Raw genomic sequence first — 15,575 nt, forward strand, 5'->3', positions numbered from 1 at the left:
GAAATTCGACTCGATTACTATTATTAAGCTCGAATTTGACTCGATAAAATTTCGAGTAACTCGAATTCAAATAGAATCGAGTTGAGTTAGGAAATAAGTTGAATTTGAGTAGCTTGCAAGTAAACTTAACTCACTTATGCCTCTATACCCATATATCACCGTTGGTTGTAGCATAACTCTATTCATTAATTACTAATTTAATTTTATTATTATTATTATTATTATTATTATTTTTAAATTTAAAGTTAAAGTAATGGATGACGTTTGGGGAAGGAGAAGCGCCCTGCCTGCTCGTGTCGCGCGAGTTCGTTGGGGCGAACATACGCACTCACAGACGCGCTCGCTGCCGCTTGTCGCCGTCGACGCTTCTGCTCTTGCTCATTAGCTGCTATTCGCTGAGGTCTTCTTCTCCTTCTTCTTCTTTTAATCTATTATCGAAACCAAAATTTTAGAACAAAATCGACGTAATGTGTCAACGATTTGCCTTCTTTTGCTTGGGAAGCAAGAAAAATCATGCGATTTACGCAGTTATTCTAAGAGAGAGAGAGAGAGAGAGAGAGTTAATGTGATTGGCAGTCCAGTTTCATCTGTGAATGGAAACAGAGCAATGAGCTTTTCCCACTCTGGCAGTCTATCTCATGCTCTGCTTTTTCCCATACATGCACACTCTCTTCAATTTTCTCCTCTCCCCTCAAGTATGGTTCTTGATGACCTGGTACAACTTGCCGGCAGGTGCTCGGTCATTGTGTCTTTTGTCGTTCAGTGTCGCGCTAGTATACATACTACCCCACAAAGTCCTACTCTGGGCAGGCTGATACCCTTCAAGAACAACCTTATGCCTGAGAAAATAAGCAGTATCTTTTTCTGTTTGAATTTTACTCTATCTCAGCCGAGAAATCAAGACCCAAAAACAAGGTTTTCTGATGCTTTAGAAACTTCACTGTGTTATGTCCTTTATAAGTTGTTTTCAGAGGATGTGGAATAGTTTAGGGTTTTGAATTACAATTCCATAGTTTTAAGGATTAATAATTTAAGGTTTAGGGCCTAGAGAAGGTTTCAAATATTAAACTTCTAGATTTGCGAATCTATTTGGTGTTTTTTCTTGTTTACATTTGTAATTGGACTTATTTTTAATACTGCCGTGCATGTAATGTATCTGTTCGAGTTTTATATTTTGATATTCTCGAAGTGGGGCTGATTAATTTCTTTGCAATTCATTTAATCTTGTAGGTAGGAAGTTTGGGGGACCTTGATGGGTCCTTTTACGTCAGCTGTTGATACGAAAATGTCTTTGATGACTTCCTCAGGTGACCCATGTCTGCTATTGCTAAATTTAGACTGAAAATAATGAGTTTTCATGAAAACATTGAAGTCTTTTGTACCCACCATATTTATTTACATATGAGGAGCGCTGAAACAATAAAAGCAAATATTATTCCTCGTGTTAATGTGATTCGGAATATCTATAAATGATGAACTTTTGGAGGCAGAAGCATTGTCATTAGTTTTGGTTTATCTCATGCACATGAGCACTTTCAGCTGCGTGCTACAATTAGTTCTGATATTTTGATCGAGGAAATATAGGCTGCTGTTTTTCACTTGCACAATTTATTTAAATAAAAATTTCATTTAGTTTTATATTTCTGGTTGTTTTTTTTTTTTCTGCAAAGTTAGCAGCATTTTATTAGTACTAAGTGGGAAATAATTCAAATTTGAATTGATTAAGGAGGCCAGGATGGAGTTGATAACAAACTTCTAGTCTCAGTACTTCAGCGTTTTACATAAAAAACAGTCATATGTACCGTGGCATCTGCTTTTAGTGGAGTGTTGTCATATTACAAGCTTTTCTAGCTTTCCATGTGTGGTAGATTGTAGCATTCTGGGCTAGTTTGCAGTCAGTTTGGCAGTTCCTAAGGGTATGAAGCCAACTGATATTCTGCTCCCAGTCTGTAGCTTTCCTGATGATTCCCAACACCCCTGGACATCTATTCAGTCTTTGAGCAGTTGAAGAAGTTATGGTGGTGGGTTTTTGGAGAAGATCCCCATTGCTTGCCTAATGTGTTGGATGTTTTACCCCAAGCTGCCAGCATGTCAAGAGTGAATTGTCTGTTCTTTCACTGGCAGATACTCATAGGGATCCCAAGGATTTGGAGGATCTGTTACTTGACTTCTTCTGTTACTCCAGTGCATAACATTTCAGACTCTGTAATGTTGCATTTGACATACCAAACAAGGAAAATTCGGCTGATACTCTTTGCAGAATTGGTGTCTCCTTGGGCTAAGATTAAGACAGCTTCAGCAAAGCGCAGATTTACTATCTCTAACTTGCTCTACTTTGGGTGATAGGATGCTTACCACGTGTTGCGGAAAATTACAAAACCTTGAGGCTCGGTCTAAAATACCGAATTCCTAAAAGGCTAATGCATTACCACTAAGGCTTATGCATTTATGTAAAAGTCATGTTTTTTGTGCCTTTTTAGTAGAGACTTGTGCATTTTGGGCGTGTGATTCTCAAGTTAGATTTTTGGCTAGAAAATTTTAACTCCATGTTTGTATAAAAGGAATGTCATAATATGGCTATGAGTTGATTTCTAAAACTCTTGAATCTCAATCTTTCCAAAATAGTTGATCTTGAAAGTATTTTTGACTTTTGTAATGTTATAGCTATCTCTTGTACGTCATCATTTACATAAGTTAGCAATTTTTAAATGGCAAACAAGTGGTTTGATAATTGTATTTTATTTTTTTTACATCATATTTGTGATTTTCTTAAATTTTTCTTCATTTTTAATATATATGTAATTTATTTATGTTTTTTATATTTATAAATAAAATTTTCAAAAGGCTTACTAGCCAAGGCATTAATGCTTACGCCTCGCCTATTAAGGGTTAAAACACCTCGCCTTACGCCTTCGCCTTCGCCTTCGCCTTTTAAAACATTGTTGAGCACTGAGCATTTCCATTATCATGACAAAAAGGAAGGGAAAGATGGGGTCCCTTTGCCTCATTCTTTGAAGTAGCCTTCAGTAGATCCATTAATGATGATAGAGAAGGATGGAATTGTGATGCATTCCTTGATCCACTCTAAAGGTTTTTGGAGCATCAACATATTATGGTAGCTTAAGAATGAAGTCCTAATTGGACATAGTCAAAATATTTCATCCTTTAATGCAAGTCATAGTCAAAATATTTCATCCTTTAATGCAAGTCTAGGAGGTTTAGCCTCCAGGTTTTAGTTATGAAGAAGCTCTTGTGCCATTAAGATGTTGCCATTAAGATGTTGTCAGTTATGCTCCTGCCTTGAATTAATGCTGTCTAGTTTGTGCTAAGGAAGGAATTGAGACATTTTTTGGCCTGTTTGCCCCTACTTCGGAAATGAATTTGCACAAGACTTTAAAGAAAGCAATAGGTCTGAATTCCATGGCTGTGTTTGGGTTCTTTGATTTAGGGACCAGCGTTAACTGGGTTGCATCTGTTTGCATTTGGAGCTTTTGTGACATCATTCCCAGCAATGTATCTGCAGGTTTTGAAGAAATTTGGCATTGAATCCATCTGGCCCAGGTGCCTTATCATCAGAGAAGGAGAAAACTGCTGTCCTACCTCATCTTTGTCAACCACTTATGCTTAATTAATGTTTTATCTTCATAAACCCAGGTGAAATTTAGAACCTTACTCAGAAATTCAAGATTGCAGGCCTGTAATTTATCATCCATTTGACCTGGGTGGTTTTTATAAACAAAGCAGCTCTTTGTTGATGTCCACATGGGTTTCAATGCATATTCCTTCAGAGTTTTTTAATGAAGAAATTTGAGATTTTGCTCTGTTGTCACTTACAGCATTGAGAAAAATCTGTTGTTTGTGTCTAGTTTCAGTGATTGGGCTCTTGCTCCCTGTTTAAGTGTCTCATCCTCTATTTTGAGAAGTCCCATCAGGTGCTCCAGCTTTGCATTTGTAGTGGTTACTCTGTGCTTTGGGATAGCAAGGTCACCTGTGCTTGTGACAGATGTGCTCTAGCCTAAAAAGTTCTGCTGCTAATGCTAGCAAAATGTCTTTGGTCTGAGCTTCTTAGTCTCAGTTTAGGTAGCTTTATCTTTTGGCATAATATGTACATTGGGGAGCCACTGATGATGAATTGCCAGGCTTCTGCCACTGTGCTGAGGAATTCTTCATGTTTAACCTCAAGCAAGGAATTTGAAATAAGATTTTATTCTGGGCTCCTCTCGTTTGCCATTTACTTTTAGCATAGCTGGGCAGTGGTCAGAGACTCCTGGAGCTAGGAATTCCAAAAAAAATTTAGGATAGACCAAGGCATGATGATGTGAGATTAACATCCTTGTTCAATTTTCTGGCTATAACCTAACCTCCCTTTTGCTGGTCTGAGTGAAGAGTGGGCCAAGTGAGTGAAAGTCTTCTAACTCCAAGCAGAGAGAAAATCTCTAATATCTGTAGTACCTGATCAATAACTCACTGAGATATGTTTTCTGCTTTCCAAGCTGTTCTAACGGTGTTAAAGCCTACCATTACATATCATGGTTTCCCAGCAATAGTTCTTTGGAGGTCAAGTGCTTCATTATGTAGGATTTTCATTTCTTGGGGATTATTTGAAGCATGTATGAAGCTGAACCAGCAGCTTTTCCCCTCTATTTGAATCTGGAGAGAAATAGCCTGAGGGGTTTTGTGGACTTCTGAACATCAGATGGCTTTGGGGTTTAGACCCACCCAAATTCTAGCATAGTAGATATGCAAAAGAATCCATTTTTGGATATTTCTTGTTACCTTTGCAAAGCTATCTAACTTTTTTTTTTTTTTTAATTTCATATAAGCCTACCATCTAAACATTATTATCGGTCTTCTTATCTCTTTCTGCCTGATGGGGTCATTTAGACCCCTTATATTCCAGTTGCTGATGTTAAGTATCATTGTTGGGCTGCTGTTTGAACTTTCCTTCAAGATCAGTCAGATTCTTTAGAAGTCTGCCCTTGTTTCTTCCTTTTTTCTGCATAGTCTGATTTCCTGCTTTATCAGGGTTTAGAGAGGATTAGATGGTTTCCTTGCTCTTGCTGCTTAGCCTTCTCTGGGTATGCTGTGGGTTGTTTTGTTGAGGGCTCTAGATCTGTCAGATTCTTAGAGGTTTGCCTTTGTTTCTTCCTTTTTTCCGCATAGTCCGATTTCCTGCTTTATCAGGGTTTAGAGAGGATTAGATGGTTTCCTTGCTCTTGCTGCTTAGCCTTCTCAAGAGATGCTGAGGGTTGTATTGTCGAGGGCTCAGGGTAGAATGTGTTCCTTTGTTCCCCCCATTTAACTAAGTCTTGCTGCAGTCCAGTATACTGATGGTATATCATAGAACTTGACTTAGATTGGGCGCTTATCTTGTTTAGATGTATTAATTTATTTATTTTTTGATGGAAAAAGGAATTCATTAGATAAAGATAGAATTTACAAGAAGGACAGGGGACATCTCCATGACAAGTTCTGATAATCCTCAGGAAAACCAAAAAGAAAATTGCAAAAATAAACAATTGCAAAAAACGCAAGATGCCATAAGAAGAGACTTCCAGTCGCGCGGAACTTCTGAAACACACATTCCCTTGAAATTTCCATAGCCCATACACTATAAAGAAGCCATAAAAAAATATTTTCCCACACCAACCAATATGGAAAGTTCTTCCCTACGAATATACGCATATTATGTTCCTTTCACAAGCCCCAAAACACTGCAAATATAGCACAATTCCATACTGTTCCTTCTTCCTCCCGAACTCCACAAAAGAAATTGCCAAGAACTCCTCCACTACCCAGCTTTCTTCAAAGTAATTGAATAACTTGTTCCAAACCTTCCATGCATAATTGCAGTGCAGGAAAAGGTGTGAAACAGACTCTGGACATTTAAAGCTTGACATCCAATTTGACGGGGGTCTGGAGCCCAATTAGATTTCCAAGTTCCATTTTAACACTTATGAACTTTATAAGTGATAGTCGACCCAGTTAACTTTTATTTCCAAAGCTTTTTTTTTTTTAAAATTTTTTTTGAGAAACAGAGAAATTAATCATAGTATGAGAGGAGGAACAGAGTGGGGGCATGGGGCTTCCTCCCATTCAACGAGAAAAGAAAAGAGCTGGAAGGAAAATTGAACAACCTCACGGTGCTATTGAAGCAAAATTCTTCATCCCTTTGTGTACCATACGAAGTTACTTTTGATTTCTTTTCTCTTATTATGCTAGATAATAAGTTCTATTTCACTGATGACCTTTGATTCGAATGAACTCATTGTATATGAGTTTTTGTATTGAGACAGGTGGTGGTATAATACTATAAGCTATCTCAGTAATTTTGTTTTGTATTCTGTTGCTTCTTGTTGAGCAGGTGAATTGATTTTGCAGATGCATCCCTCAAGAAAATGCAGAACTCAAAGATGGGCAGAGGAAATTTTTTTGCATCAGCCAGTGTGGAGGATGAAAAACCATTCGACTTTTTGCGTATTCTATTTGGTATGCTTTCAAAACTGTTGTTGAAATTTGATTAGGTCGAAAGTCGAAACTGCATTTAGTGGCATTGCAACTTGTTCATATAAATGAAATTTGCCCAGTTATCCGTTCTTTCTGATGAAGTTATCCCATTCTAACTCTTTGTTTAGTAATAAATGCATCGAGAAGAAGAGTTAGTTGGCTTACTGCTGTCACCAGCGGCTTCATGCACGTCAATTTTTAATTTTGTTTTCTTAAATTTTCTTATAGGTTTGAGGGTATATTAGCCTTGTGAGATAATCTATGGGAAATTCTTTTTGGGACAGGGGTGTGGTTTAGATAGCCAGGCTCTCATGAAAAATTATGTGAATAATCATAAAACTACTTGTTTGGATACCTTGCGAAAGTTGGATTTAGCAAAGAAAGTTTTATGATGTTGAAAAATAAGATTTTGAAACAACTAATAACATTCTGGGGACAAGTACAGATAAATTTCCCCCTCCTTAAGTTATAACGTGCGAATGTCAATTTTGGGCAAGTTTTCTAATATCCTGGTTCTTCAATATGAGAAGAATTGTGTATGTACTTAATTTTTATAACTCTCTGTAAATTCTTTTGAAATTATTTCAAGAGTTGATGATGCTAGTGAGGTGGAAAGATTTTTATGTGAATATTCTATATTTCTAACTAGATTGGTTGATACTGCAGAGGGTGTTGTAGCAGGAGGTGCAGCTGGGGTTGTTGTTGAAACTACTTTATACCCAATTGATACAATAAAGACACGATTGCAGGCAGGTTAACTGTGCTGATTAATTAATTGCCATTTACAGTGAGGATTAAGAATCTACCTTGATTATGTTTTTAACAACCATTCAGAGGGAAAAGATGAGCTTTTGGTTGTGCAAGGAGGGTGGCCCTTGAACTCTTTTTCGGTGTGCCATTGTGTGTGTGCACATGTGCTGGCGTGTGGGGGTGGGGGTGGGCGTGAGGGTGTATACGTATGGGTGTGTGAAATAAGTTGGGAAATTTTTATAAATAAATCAAAAATTTTTTTTTTGTATGCTCGGCTTCTGATTATTTGATAGTCCCTTGTAAAAATATACCACATACGTGATTTGAAAAATTCAGTTTCTAACCTCCTGTTTGTGCCCCAGCTTAGCATGGGTTTCCTGAATGACAGGGTTCTTTCTATGATCTCCAGCTAAGCAGTTTTGAACCAGCTAAATTTTCATTTCATAATAAAAATCTCAAGGTCACACTAGCATTATGCATTTTGCAGCAAATTTTCATTTATGATCATTTTGCAAAAAAAAAAAAGGTGTCCTGGGCCACAAGGCTCCCCGCTTTGTGAGGGTAGGGGGAGGGTTGTCACTGCATATGCAGCCTTACCCCTGCTTTTTATGCAGAGAGGCTGTTTCCTTGGACTTGAACCTGTGGTCAACTGGTCACAAAGGAGCAACCTTACCATTGATCTGGGGTCCACTCTCTTTCATGACCATTTAGCTGTTTCTTTCAATGTGTGTTGCATTGGTTAGCATCTGCATTTGTCTGTTTCAATGCACAATACTTATAAAATGAGTGCATATATGTTAAAGGGCAAGGGAAACTCCATAGAGGCAAATCATGAGCTTCTTTATATTTTGGTCTTTGAATTTTTTTTTTTAATTTTATTTTCACAAGGTCATAAAGTTGTAAGTTTATATCTATATTTTCCACACAATTTTATTATAGGCAGCTCGTGGGGGTGGGAAAATAATTTTGAAGGGCCTTTATTCTGGTCTGGCTGGAAATCTTGCTGGTGTCTTACCGTAAGTTTTTTTTTTTTGGTTCCGCATAACATCTATTACTTTATGCTTTTATATATTAACTGGATATTCTTATGTTAAATGAGGACTTTGCATTCATCGTAATAGCTTTCCATAGTTTCATTCACGTTACTCATGATTTTCATTCATAGTACGGTTTCAGCTCCTGTACAAAGAGCAGTTTCTGTTCTCTGTTGCATTTATTTGTTTCTTTTTTATTTTATTTCAAGTTCTGAATTATATTTCCAAAACAGCCTCTCGATTTATATCTTTGTTCTCCGAAATGTTTCAAATTACAAGAAAAATACTGCTTGGCTCTTATAAAAAACTAAAAAAAAAAAAAAAAAGAAGGCCGTACCTAGTGCACAAGGCTCCCACTTTGAGTGGGGTTTGGGAGATGTGGATGCTCCTTTAAAAAACTATGATAAAAAAAATCCTTTTGTAGCGAATCATTTATTTAAAAAAAATTGATAAACTTAACATACAAGTGAGAAAAGAAATAATAATAACTTGGTCTTGGGCATCCACCATTATACCCACAATGCTGGACCATACTATTGCTATCCATAATGGAAAGGAGCATTTGCCTATTTATATAACAGATCGTATGGTAGGCCACAAATTGGGAGAATTTGCACCTACTCTAAATTTCTGGTGTAATGCAAAAAATGATAATCGATCATGTCGTTAATAAATTTAATATAGATACTTACCATTCATTAGTAGGAGGTGAATCTTATGATAAAGAAGAGAAAGAAGAATCCAAATACAGAAACATATGCTTTAAGTCCATCTATTTGTGCCATTTTTGTTGTCATATAACTTTGATGATAAGTCTTCAGACTTGCTGAAATTTTCTTGCTAATCTAATGGCACCTTTTTGGTAGTGACTATCCTTTTCTCCATTCATTGATGAATTTGAATCTCTCAACCGCCTCCTTATTTAAAGAGATGAAGTTTGAGATTTTATTGTGTTTAACAGATCGTTTGGAACCTCTTATAGGAAAGTACTTTTCTGGAAAAAGTAATCATCTAAAAAAGTGCTCATCTAAAGTAGTCTTAGATTACTATTATAAGTACTTTTTCAGATTAAGTACTTTTTTCAATTTTTTTTTTCAGAAAATACTTAATTCTCCTTAAAAAAAAGTAATTTGGAAAAGTACTTTTTTGAAATAAGCACTTAATTAAGTGTAAGTCAAACACTACTTATTGACACAAGTACTTGAAGAAGTACTTATTTTCTATGACGTGTCGTTCCCTATGGGGGGCTAATACTAGTCTAGATATTGGATTCATCGAAACATGTTTGGATGCTTTTGTTCCCTATTGATTTTGACATTTGCTTCCCCTTAGTGGCCTTTAATTTATTATTTGTGTAAGAAATATGTAAATATGTTGGAATAGTGAAAATTATGTGGCAAATATGACTAAATAGTGAAAATTATGCGGCAAATATGACTATCTCTTTTTCTGGTTGAATTTATTTGAGTCTATTAATTCTGGTAGGCTTTCTTATTTCAATTTATTGATGGATCTATGTATTGACATTTTATCTTACTAACTAGGCCCATCTCACATGGTTTTGTTTATCACATTATGTGCAGGGCTTCTGCCACATTTGTTGGTGTTTATGAACCTACAAAACAAAAATTGTTGAAGATCTTTCCTGAAAATCTTAGTGCCGTTGCTCATTTGGTAAAGTTTTCTTTAGCTCCTTGTATATATAAATAAATTGATGTATGGTGGGTGGTCTGAAATAAACTTCTCCCTTAGCCATTTTAGTAAGCATTCTATTTCATTAGTCTATTATTTATTGGCATTGGGTGGGGGGGGGGGTGTGTGCGTGCGTGATGATAAATCTATGCTAACGGTCTAACCCAAATTAAACTTGGTGGATAGCTTTCCTTGATAATTTAGTATACGGCTTTTGATTTGCTGCCTGTTCATCTTCTATCTTTTCAGATGCTCTGTATATTTTGAAAACAGATCATTCCCATTGGAAGCAATTTGGTTCAATTGCCCTTCTGCATTTGTTTATTGCTTGAAATATGTTTTTTGGTGCATCATTTTGTTGTATACATTCATATGACTTGGTATAAATCTTGTTTCTTTAGAAATGTCTTGTTCCATGCAATGGATAAGCTTTCCATGTTTCTTACATAATTTGTTGATGCCAGACTGCAGGTGCTGTAGGAGGGGTTGCTGCTTCTCTTATTCGTGTTCCAACAGAGGTGGATTGGCCTACTCATGCCTTACCATGGTTTCAAAACACTTTATGTGGTCTTTTATAACATCGATCACATCTCAGGTTGTTAAGCAAAGGATGCAGACGGGACAATTTGCTTCAGCTCCTGATGCTGTTCGTATTATAATTTCCAAAGAGGGTTTCAAAGGTCTCTATGCGGTATGTGAGCTCCCCCCCCCCCAAAAAAAAAACTAACTACTATCTATATTTCCACTCATAATTATAGGTTTAAGGTTCTAATCATATATCTTCAGTCAGTTTGTTATGCGGATGATATTTTCAGTCTCCATGCCATTAGTTATATTGTCTATGTGCTTTGACCTATTGTGTTTAGCTTTCATATTTTATTTTTATATTTGAAAATTCAGGGATATGGATCTTTTTTATTGCGGGACTTGCCGTTTGATGCGATTCAATTTTGCATTTACGAGCAGCTTCGGATAGGTTATAAGCTGGCAGTAAGCTGCTTTTTCTCTGTCATTTGGCAAATGTACTCCTGATGCAGTTTCCAGTTTATTGAACAATTTTCTATCCATTTTTCCTCCAAAAATATAAAAGTTAAGTTAATTTGGTATTTCTTCATATATGATGTGTTGGATGCATTTCCATGTAGTTGGAGCTGTTGCCTGTGAGTTTCTGCTGCGAACAGACATCATGAAAAGTGTCTTTATTGTGGTCTTGTTTTCCAAGGAGTACAGGTGGTGGACACAATAGCATGATACATGTTATCCTATCCGATGACTGGGGGTTGGAGAAGAGGGAGGAGACATGGGGATTGGGGGAGAGGGAGAATTTCTATTGTATGTAGGTTTCATTGAGAGATTTTAGGATAATGGACTCGTGAAATTAGTTCATCTATGCTTGCATGAAAACTTGTTTGTAGTACAATAATATCTTCACCAAGTGTGTAGAACATGCAATGCATGTGTAAGAAAAATATTTTAAGCACTTTCTTTGTAAGTTTGATAATAATGATAATATCATCATCATCATCATCATCATCATCATTATTATTATTATTATTATTATTAGTGTATTGTAAATTTGTAAACTAAAACTTGGGTAGTGCTGTAATTGGCTTTGAACATCTAGATAGTACTTATTAAGGTTACCTAGAATGTGGAACATTTTGGTTCATAATGGGAATGGTATCGCGGTATGGTACTGGTACATGTTTTAAAATGCAGTACCTCAGATGTATATCTATATACATTGGTGAAAACTGTGTGATGGTACTCATATTCAAGATAGATTGTTGTGGTGTTTCTAAATCTTGAAGAGATCTGCTTTGATGAAGTAGAATAATAATGAAATATAATATGCTCCACTTTTACTAGTAAAAAATATATGTCAATGAAATTATTGAGTTAAAAAAGATTGGATTGGTAGATATAGTGTTCATGAGTGAAAACATGCCACATCAATTCATGGTTTGTTATGGTGTTTCACTATGTTTGATTTGCAGAGTTGGGCCTGAAAGGAAATCAAAATCTAGACCCTGATTCCTATTTCCATTCTCATTTTGGTTTACATAAATGAGGATGGAATGCTAGTTCCCCTATTCAATCAAATGGTGAATTCCTGTAGGAATTACAATTCCATTCTATATTCTTTTTCTTTTAAAAATAATTATAACTTTCACTGAGTAATAAATTCCAAAAAGAAAGGTAAGGTGACTGTATCTTAGCCATGCCCCTACTGATGGTGATGATGATGACAACAAATAACAAGAAGCAGCATATTAATAACAACAACAACAACAACAACAATAACAGCAGCAGCAACCACAACAACTATAGTAATGTTCTACACTAGGGACATTTCCTCTGAACAACCTTGGTCTCCCTCTTGGAGCAAAGTTTAGGAAAAAGGATTTGGGATCCTATTATTGAAATATTTGAAAAAAAAAATTGGCAGGTTGGAAGCATAATTACCTCTCTAAAGGTGGTAGAATCACTCTCATAAAAAACACCCTTTCCAACCTCCTAGCTTATTTCATTTCCGTATTCCTTATTCTTTTTACTGTGGCCAAAGGTCAGAAGACATTAAAAAGTTTTAGTTGAAGAAATATAAGGGAAGTTTTTAATATAAGGGAAGTTTTTAAGTTCCATTTAGTTAGATGGGATGTTGTCTGGCAAACAACCCAGTAGGCGGTCAGGGTCTCAAATCTTTCTCTCCCTTCTATGAGGTCCTTTTGGGCAACTTCTTGTGGAGACTAATGAAAGAGGAGTTACGTTGGAGAAAGACCCTTGCTTTAAGGTACAACCTTGATCACAATTTGTGGATTTCCAATGAGCCCTGGCAGCCTAGTGTTTGGAAATCAATTAGTGAGGGGTGGAAAGATTTCTTCACTCTCATCCCCTTTCATGATAGAAATGGAAACAAGGCCTCATCTTGTATAGCATTCAATAGCCACCTAAGAAGAGATGGTTGTGTCTACCATTAAGCAGGTCAGGTCTCTCCTCTGGAATTAGAGATGCCATCGAGTCGATTAAGCGCATGTTTGGATCGTATTTGCCCCTCCCGTGAAGGCTTGCCATTGAGTTGATTTTTTGTTTTTAAGATTCCAGTTTGCAGAGGAAAAAAGGGGTAAGTAGAAGAAGAAACAAAGAAAAAAAAAAGAAGAGAAAAAGAGAACTTTTGAGTTTCTACAATGTCGATTCAAGTCAACATGGAGAGGAAGCTATTCTCCTTTGAGTGGGTTCCTATGTTGTGAGCTCTTAAAAAGCTGGAGAAATCTGGGAACAGAGAATATTGTTGCTTATTACTAGCAAACGAAGTTAAATGGATTCAACAACAACTTTGTCAGTTTTGAACAAAAAAGTCCATTTATCTGTGGGTAAAAACCATGAGAAATCCAAGAAGGTCTTTAGTCATACTTTTTGTGTTGAACAAATTTGGACGTATGGTTGCAATTGAGAAATTGTTGTATTTTGAGGGAATATTGTGAGGTTTCCCGAGGGTAAGGAGGCCTTAGGTTGGTTGATCTTCTGCAAATCACTGAAAAGAGATGAAGACAAAATATAACAAACTATTGATCTGTAGACATAGAGAAGTGTGAGGGAAAGAGTCTTGTGTATATTGGGCTCCTTGATGAGTCTAGTTGTGCAAAAATGGGTGTGAAGAATGGAGCTTTTAATGATTGGAGATGGGGTGATTTCGGCGGCACCAATTGGGAAATACAGCAGGGTAAGTTGTCGAGCTTGGAAAGCATGAATTTGGAATGGAGATATTCTCAACAATATCTAGGCCTAAACCTTATTCATATTTTAAACAATATCTCCCTAAGATTGTTGGATCAAGATATGGGCCAAATATAATCAGTTGAAAACAATTTTTACATCACATGCTTTGGGCTTGGAGGACTAACTTTAAAGCCTGTATTCCCGATATCCTAAGGGAGAAAAAGTGGGCTGGCCTAGTTTGGGTGGAAAAGAGAAAAAGAAAAGATCAACATAATTAAAACCTAGAACTGTTTGAGGGGCTTGTTTGAGTGATGGGGGTTTGGGTCTACAGCTTTTGGGGGAGATGAATGTAGGCATAGATGGGTTGTTGGAGGTGCAAGAGAAATCAAATGAGGAGGAGTTTGTGAAGATGACTCCGTGCAACATTTCAACCTCTATTAAAGAATCATAGAAAGCCTTGAAATACAAAAATAAATGGAAATCTGTTGCTAGTCCCATGTTTCATTAGATCATAAACGAAGGAATTAGGTTTACAAAAGAATATCCAAATAATGCAAAAAGGGAAGATCATACAAAAAAGGCTAGGGTTATAGAGAATAATTTGGAAGCAGCAGCAACATCAAGCTAGGATATGGGTGGAGATTTTGGAGTGAAGAATATAGGTTCTTATAAACAAAGTTGCAACTTTTTCAACTTTGATATTGAAATGGAATATTGATGTGATGAAGATGACAATCTATTTTGGGAACAGATTTGGGAATACGAGGATGTTTGTTTGATCTCTTCTTAGTCAGAAGATGTGGAGAAGTCGGAGATAAAATTGTTTGATAAGAATAATATCGAAACTTCAAAGCAAGAGGCACTTTTGAAGGAGGTAGGGACTTATAATAGGTCTCTATTTTTTTTTAATCAGTGTAGAAAGGTTTTTTCAAGTTCTTTTATAGGTTCAAGTAATCTTTTTGATGAGGAATCTTTGATTGCTATAATCTCATGGATAATTCCTTTTGTTGTCATTCTTTACTCTATTTTGTGATTGATTTTGACTCTGGCCTTAATTTTTGATACTCGCAATGAGTTGATTAATTATGGCAATGTATCCTATCGACGCCTATGGTTGATCTTAATGAAATGACCTATCTTTCTTGCCAAATAGAAGTAGATTATGTAGGAGGGACCTTAACCCTTGATCCACTGGGAGTTTAGAGGGATAGCAAGGACCTGCAGGAACTTCTAGGTAGAATGAGTTGCTTTGTAGCTAATTGTAATGGTCTTGGGCCCAACTCCAGTGAGGTATTGTCTGCTTTGGCCCACTGGCCTCACAAGTTTGTTTTATAAAAGGTGTCTCACATAGTTGGAGCCCAAACCAACCTATACGCCCAAGATTTTCCTAGTACACATCCGATGTGGGACTGTGGCATTCTCCTCTGTCTAATCTCTAACGCTCTCATTAGAGTGGCTTGTGTATGGTCCCATATGATAGTACCCCTAGGGTGGCTCTGATACCAAATGTAACAGTTTGGGGCCCAACTGTTGTGAGGTGTTGTTTGCTTTGGCCGCTAGGTTCGCATGTTTGTCTTGTAAAGGCGCATCACATAGTTGGTGTTCAAACCAACCTTTATAAGCCTAAGATTTCCCAATACACATTAGATGTGGGATTGACACTAATCCTTTAGGCTTGGCTGTAAAGGTTTTCGTCTCCCCGAGAACCTATGAAAGGGAAAAAAAGAGGGTGGAGAAGAATTGCAAAAATTGGCCTCCAACATAAAATGTGGAGGGCGAAGGATTAGAGGGTTAGGGGTAGTAAGGTGTTAGAATGAAGATCTTGAGCTGGAACATTAGGGGTTTGGTATGCCTTGATAAACTTCATAAATCAAG

At 36.7% G+C, this 15,575-nt stretch overlaps 1 protein-coding gene across 4 annotated transcripts in view; it reads left to right on the top strand.

The window, feature by feature from the left end:
- The first annotated feature begins 255 nt into the window (after positions 1-255).
- The window catches only part of LOC131160496 (S-adenosylmethionine carrier 1, chloroplastic/mitochondrial), a 30,080-nt gene continuing 14,760 nt past the window's right edge, over positions 256-15,575 (top strand). Inside the window, exons 1-9 of one of the 4 annotated variants that reach the window (XM_058116256.1) lie at positions 256-400; positions 1,231-1,307; positions 6,382-6,489; positions 7,174-7,260; positions 8,201-8,273; positions 9,875-9,965; positions 10,448-10,501; positions 10,579-10,674; positions 10,884-10,973. In XM_058116256.1, coding sequence (XP_057972239.1) covers positions 1,253-1,307; positions 6,382-6,489; positions 7,174-7,260; positions 8,201-8,273; positions 9,875-9,965; positions 10,448-10,501; positions 10,579-10,674; positions 10,884-10,973 — 654 coding nt within the window. In that variant the 5' untranslated portion in view covers positions 256-400; positions 1,231-1,252. Of the gene's footprint in view, positions 401-1,228; positions 1,308-6,364; positions 6,490-7,173; positions 7,261-8,196; positions 8,274-9,874; positions 9,966-10,447; positions 10,502-10,578; positions 10,675-10,883; positions 10,974-15,575 lie in introns of those variants that run through there. The other 3 variants (XM_058116258.1, XM_058116257.1, XM_058116259.1) reach the window with 3 other exon arrangements.

The sequence above is a fragment of the Malania oleifera genome, chromosome 7, assembly GCF_029873635.1.
Source record: "Malania oleifera isolate guangnan ecotype guangnan chromosome 7, ASM2987363v1, whole genome shotgun sequence".
In the NCBI taxonomy this organism is placed as follows: Eukaryota; Viridiplantae; Streptophyta; class Magnoliopsida; order Santalales; family Ximeniaceae; genus Malania; species Malania oleifera.